The sequence below is a fragment of the Oryza sativa genome, chromosome 9 (assembly GCF_034140825.1).
Source record: "Oryza sativa Japonica Group chromosome 9, ASM3414082v1".
NCBI classification, from domain to species: Eukaryota; Viridiplantae; Streptophyta; class Magnoliopsida; order Poales; family Poaceae; genus Oryza; species Oryza sativa.
In genome coordinates, this window is record NC_089043.1 from 17,445,307 (window position 1) to 17,451,648 (window position 6,342).

The 6,342-nt window shown below is 43.0% G+C and overlaps 1 protein-coding gene across 1 annotated transcript; it reads right to left on the reverse strand.

Annotated features, from left to right (window-relative positions):
* Nucleotides 1–1,361: 1,361 nt before the first annotated feature.
* Nucleotides 1,362–2,495, reverse strand: LOC107275354 (putative F-box protein At2g33200). The gene has a single exon (XM_015755686.1). It carries the CDS (start codon nt 2,493–2,495, stop codon nt 1,362–1,364), a length of 1,134 nt encoding a protein of 377 aa, XP_015611172.1.
* Nucleotides 2,496–6,342: the final 3,847 nt, after the last annotated feature.

Genomic DNA, 6,342 nt, shown 5'->3' on the forward strand with positions numbered 1-6,342 from the left:
GTTGTAGTCATCCAGTTGATCCGTCGAAACCGTGCCGAGTGGTTGGAGGATGACGCCGACTTCCCTGAAGCTAGGCGAAATCGGTGTTGAAGCCGACTTCCGCCTAGGCCTACGGGATGAAGACGCTGTGGTAGTGGAGACGGCCGCTAAATCGTCGGGGAGCTTCATCAGGACTGGTGGGTAAGCCCCATCATCTTGATCTGGTGTTGTTGGAGAAGATGCGATCTCGGCCGAGTGGTTTGAAGCCGACTCGGTTGAGATGGTCTTGAAGTAGCTTTCAGCCGCGTTCGGGAATCCGAACGAGACCGAAAGCCGGTTCTCTCCCGACTGGTCTGATTCCGAGTCGAGGAGAGAAATCTTGCCGAAGTTGTTGGTGACGAAGTCGAGGCTGCCGAACCAAAACGTCTGCCCGGGAGGGAAGACGAGGTCGTCGATGCCGGAGACGGAACCCATTGCACTGATCGGCGAAAAGCTTGACGCAACCCCTACCTGGCGCGCCAACTGTCGAAACTAGATTTCAGCAATAATAAAAGGGGGTGGCTATCAAGCTAGGAAAGTGTATGGGTTTGAAGACAAAAGGATTTATACAGGTTCAGGCCTTCTTATAAAAGAAGTAATACCCTACTCCTGTCCGGGGATGAATCCGCCGAGTGTGTTATTGATTGTATGATTTGGAGAAAATCCAACCTCTGCCCCTAGAGGCACCCGGACCCCCCTTATATATGGGAAGGAGTCCGTATTACAAAAGATAATCTATATCCCTAACGGAATAGGAAGATACAGATAAAACACAGTCGTGACCGACTAAGTCTCAGGGTGTTTCCTTGATACACAAGTTAAGAAACAAACCCGAGATACAAATAAGATATTCTATCTACATTAGGTATCCTGTACCCAGTCCAAATACTATCGCCGTGTAGATATGGGATATCCATAATCTCCACAAGGCTATTCCCCCTAAAGCTCGGATTAATTAGTGGTTAGGCCTCGCCTCCTAATAAACTACTGTATGTTAAGTATGCATGTTATACTGATTAAAAATAACTTTACCCGGCTAACTAATTAAAATATACTAGAACCCTCTATACAACATACTTCCTCCGTTTCTGGACGCCGTTGACTTTATAAGTATATATTTGACCGTTCGTTTATTAAAAACTTTTATGAAATATTTAAAACTATATGTATACATATAAGTATATTTAACAGTAAATCAAATGATAGGAAAAAATTAATAATTACTTAAATTTTTTAAATAAGACGAACAATCAAACATATTAAAAGGTTATCGGTGTTAAATATTTAGAAACGAAGGGAGTATATAAACAAATTTACATATACTATAGAAAACAATGTATAAATCAATTATCACCAAAGTCAACCCATATACTGTAATCTGCCCTCTCTGTCCCCCAAAATTCTTTTGTTGCTGCTCCGTGTGCTAATTCATAAGACCAGATGTTTGTACCACATGTATCAAGGTACGTATCTGCGCAGAACGGTAACTTTGGTACAAATGCCAATTCGCCATCGCGAGCAACAAGGTCAACGTGGACGGTCTCAGGCCACTGGTAGAATCTTGGAAGGAATATCATATTCTGCATCCAGTTAAACTTGGTCTTCTTCATCATCGTTGTTAGAGACCCGGTGAACACTGTCTGGCTATGCAAGCTATCTACCTTCTCCCACTCCATGCTTTGCTCGTTAAGCTTGACGAGATGGACCTTCTTCCCACGTCGTTCAATCGCTACAACCATTAATTCACCTTGGTTGGACTCGAGCAAGTAGCTGTCTTCACATTTGAAACCGAAGCTATTAGGCTTGTCAAGAATCTTAAATCCTTCATGGTGCCTGCAAGGATCATAAACTGCTAACCTTCCATCTTGAGCTAGAAGGTATAGCAAGCTGTTATGGAGAACTGGATTGGTGCCCGGCGATGCCTGAAGTTGCGACCAGTCGGGACTGTTCTCCGCCAAATTCCAGTCCTCCCACTCGTCACTGTTTGTTCGGATGGCACTAGCAACCTCAATTGTGAACATCGCCTCTATACCAAATAGCCTCTCATCACGGTCGGAGACAACAAAATTAAACAGCGCATAAGGTTTTTGTGGCAACACTTCAACGAGGACGCCGCTGACGAGGTCGATATCAAACACCGAGGATTTATCCACGCGCATCTTGAGGTGTCGTCCGGTGGAGCAGCAGATTTTCGCGCCAGGCACCTTCAGAGTGTCGTCGACCTCGAAGTTCTTGTCGTAGTAGGGGCTATAGTATCGGATGTTGGCGGTGCCAACCTCGGCGGTGTTGAGCAGGAGCGGCGTGATCCACGCCGGGTAAAAGGGACACAGCGACGCGGCGTAGCGCCAGTGCCGGCACACCAACGCGACGATCGGGTGGCTCGACCACCGCAGACTCCCCAGAATCAGGACGAGCACGTCCGCCGGGAGAGACGACCAGCCCCGAGCCTGTGACGACGATGCGGCGGCGGCCTCCATCTAGCTCGATCGCTTGCTCGATCTCGCCGGTTTAAACCCAGTACTGCCGGCCTGATCAGGAGAGACGACGTGCGTGAGCGCGGTGTGTCTTCGTCTGCCAATGGCGTTTTCTTTTTTAAACATTACAGTGTTATGGAGTATATCGTGGTGTGCCGCGCGCGCGCGGGAGCTTATATATGTACGTAGGGCGTAGTGGAGCGAAAATACCAATCGGTTTACATGTGGAGTTGCAATGCGATACGAGTTGTCCGGGGAAAAATTAACAAACCTACACGTAAACGTACGTACATACGTGTGCCGCTGGCCGGCACGGTATAGCTCTGCTGCACGTACGGTCGGCAATTTGGAAAGGTGATTTTCCTTAGAAAGGGATCGGATTTTTTTTAATAGATTAGCAATAGTGCACGTGCGTTGCAACGGGAAAAACACTGTTTGATAATGTGACACCTTGAAAACCTCAAATCTATATTAACAAATAGGTAGAACCGAGTCTAATTTAATGAATTAGCATAGGATTTAGGATTTAGTTTTAGATTTTATTTTTCGAGCCTACTTAGGAGTTTATCCGACGGAGTTTAATTTAAAATATCTGAGCCATATTGTTTGATCAAATATACTTTCGGCCCAGGTCTTCCCAAGCCGGCCCAAACTTGGGCTGGCCCATCTTCGGCGAGCCGAGTCAGTTCGACGGCCCGCAAGCTGAGCAGCTGACCGCAGCACATATGCGGGGATGGTCTGATGCACTTCCGCGGCCCATTGGGCGCAGCGTAATCTGCTGCGGCGGCGGTGACCCAACGCTGGGTAAATCTGAACCGTCCGATCTAATATGGACGGCTCTGATCGTCCCCTTGCCGGATGAAGTGCCGACCAGGAGAGAGGAGCAAAACCCTAGCTCCCAAATCCCTCTTTCTCGATCACATTTCTCTTCGGCGATGAGCGAGCGGAACGACGGCGAAGGCGGTCCGGCGAGCTGGTGTGCGCGTGTGGTGACGCCCGTCGAGCAGCTCCTGCTTCGCCGGCTGGGGGACGCAACCGAGGGCGGCACAAAGCCGTGCCACGGCGTCGGTGGTCCGGCTAGGCGGGCGCGCAAACGGCGATGAGCGCCGAGCGGCATGGAGCTCTCGGCGGGAGGGGCGACGCCAAGCCGACGCTTCCCGTCTTCGGCAAGGGATGGTGGAGGGGTGCTCCAGGACAACGCATGCACAAGGAACCCAATGTGACTGCGAGGAGGTGAAGGTGCGGCGGTGCCACTTCCCGGAAAACTCCGGTGAGCTTTGGGACTTCAAGTGCGGTAAGTAACCCGAACCCTTAGCTTAATTGATTTGGATTTTTGACTCTTAGGGTTCTTACCCGAAATTAGGTTTCTTCGAATTTGGGGAATTTTGTCGGGAAATTTCAATCTATTTTATTCCCTCTTTTCGAGTTATGCGAGTTTCAATATCGTTTATCCACTTTTAATTTTGGGAACTTCAATCTAGTTTATCCCTTTGCTCAATTTATTTTTTTTTTTTTTGCTTTGGCCGGCGTTTCATCACGCGGGCGGGGACGGAGGGCGCCGCTCGGTCCCGTCGAAAAGATTGAGATTAAGATAAGATGATATTTTCACAGACGACGGAAGTAAATTCAATTTAATTTTGGGAACTTCAATCTAGTTTATCCCTTTGCTCAATTTCTTTTTTTTTAACTTTGGCCGGCGTTTCATCGCGCGGGCGGGGACGGAGGGCGCCGCTCGGTCCCCTCGAAAAGATTGAGATTAAGATAAGATGATATTTTCACAGACGACGGAAGTAAATTCAATCGTAAGATACTATTTTATTCTTTTTTGTTTTAATTTTTTTACCCTGTTTTGGTTTCGTTATTACGGATGATGGAAGCGTTTTCAATATTTAAGCAGTAGAGATAGAGATATATAGGCTGTATTTAGATCCAAAATTTGGATCCAAACTTCCGTCCTTTTCCATCACATCAATCTGTCATACACATACAACTTTTCAGTCTAATTTCAACCAAAATCCAAACTTTGCGCTGAACTAAACACAACCATAGTACAATGTCACATATAATAGTATTCGATTTTTTTACCGCGTCACATATAATTCCTTTTTTTTAATTGGACAGAATTCATTTTTTTATTTTTTTTCCGCCCTTTTTTTACCCTGTCCACGAAATCGGATTCTTTTTTTTTCCCTTTTTTTCACCTGATTTTTTTCGCCTGATTCCTTTTTATCGGACAGTCGGTTTTTTTTTTCGCCTTTTTTACACAGGATCGGATTCATTTTTTTCCCCGGTTTTTTCTCACTCGATTTTTTTATGCCTGGTTTTTTTATTTTTTCGCCCTTTTTTTACCGCGTCCACGGAATCAGATTCTTTATTTTTACCCGATTCTTTTTTTCTATCGGACAGATTCGATTTTTTATTTTTTTTTTTGTGTTTTTTACACGGGATCGGATTTATTTTTTTCCCGGTTTTTTCTCACCTGATTTTAATCGCACCCGGACGAAACGGGGAGAAGTGACGATCTGAAAAATACTAATCTTTTAATTAGTTAAGATTAAGATAAGAAAAGAAAAGGCCAGTGATTTTCCTTGTATTTATATGGGTAGCGTTTATGTGCAAGCTAGACATTTCGCATGGATATATAATTTGTGTTGATTATAACCTGTCACACTAATCAACGATAAAAATTAATTGTATTTAAAACTTTTATATTTATGTGTTTTTAGCGACGTAAAAGCTAATGTTACAAATCTCTACTACTTAAAAAAAATTTAAATGATTTTGTCGTCCATTCTATCATGGCAAAAAAAATCGGACCTGAAGAAAAAAGAGCGAAATTAAAATAATCGGTCCTATTCCTAATCACAAAAGGACAAAAGATCTAATAAAAAAGATAAAAATATGTCCCACCACACCTTGCGCTTGCTTCGCTTCTCCCCCTTCCGATCTCTTTTTTGCCCTTATTGTTTTAAAAAATAAACAAACAATTTAAATTACTAATCACAAAAAGACAGTGATCTATCTATCTACTACTTTACTTAAAAAAAGAAGAGGTGCTTCCATCGTCCGTCAAAAAAACCGGGTGAAAAAAACCGGACAAACAAAAACCAGTTTGTCCGATAAAAAAACCGGTAAAGAAATTTCCTTCGTCCGTACAGAGAAAGGAAAAATACGCGCGAATAAAAAAGTGCGTGCAAAAATAGTTTCTGTCCGATTCCAAAATAAAAAAAATTCCAAGCGAAAAAAGAGTTTCCATCTTCCTACAAAAGGAAAGAATAGTGCGAAAAAAAAAGTTTCTATCCGAAGGGAAACACGCGCGAATAAATACCTAATTAAAAATAAATATCTATCTCTAAAAAACCTTCTGTCGTAAAAAAAGAAAAAAAAGACCGACTCCCGTAGAGAAAAAAAAAGTCCGACTCGTGAAAAAGAGGTTTTCTCGTCCGTAATAAAAAAAAGGAAAAATACATCTAACTCAAAATCCGTAAAAAGAAAAGGAGGAAAAAACGACCCGGCCAAACTTAAAGTCGCCTTGTTGTCCGTATATATCTCTTTAACTCTAATCTAATCTATCAATCTAATCTAACTTTTTAGAGAGAGAAGTTTCCATCATCCGTTAAAAAGGAAAAAAATGCGCAAGAAAAAAATAATTTCCAAAAAAATGCGCGGGAAAAATACGGTTTCCTTCGTCTGAAAAAAACAAAAAAAATGCTATTAAAAACTATCAGAAAGAAATACACCATTTCTAAAAAAAATGGTTTCAAAAAACCACAAAAGAAAAAAAACTGTTTATAAAAAAAAGCCGCTCTGAAAAAACTAACCGATGAAACACTGTTTATAAAATAACAGA

What these genes read in the sequence shown, in the direction of transcription:
- LOC107275354 (XM_015755686.1), bottom strand. Translation starts at nt 2,495, where the DNA reads ATGGAGGCCGCCGCCGCATCGTCGTCACAGGCTCGGGGCTGGTCGTCT.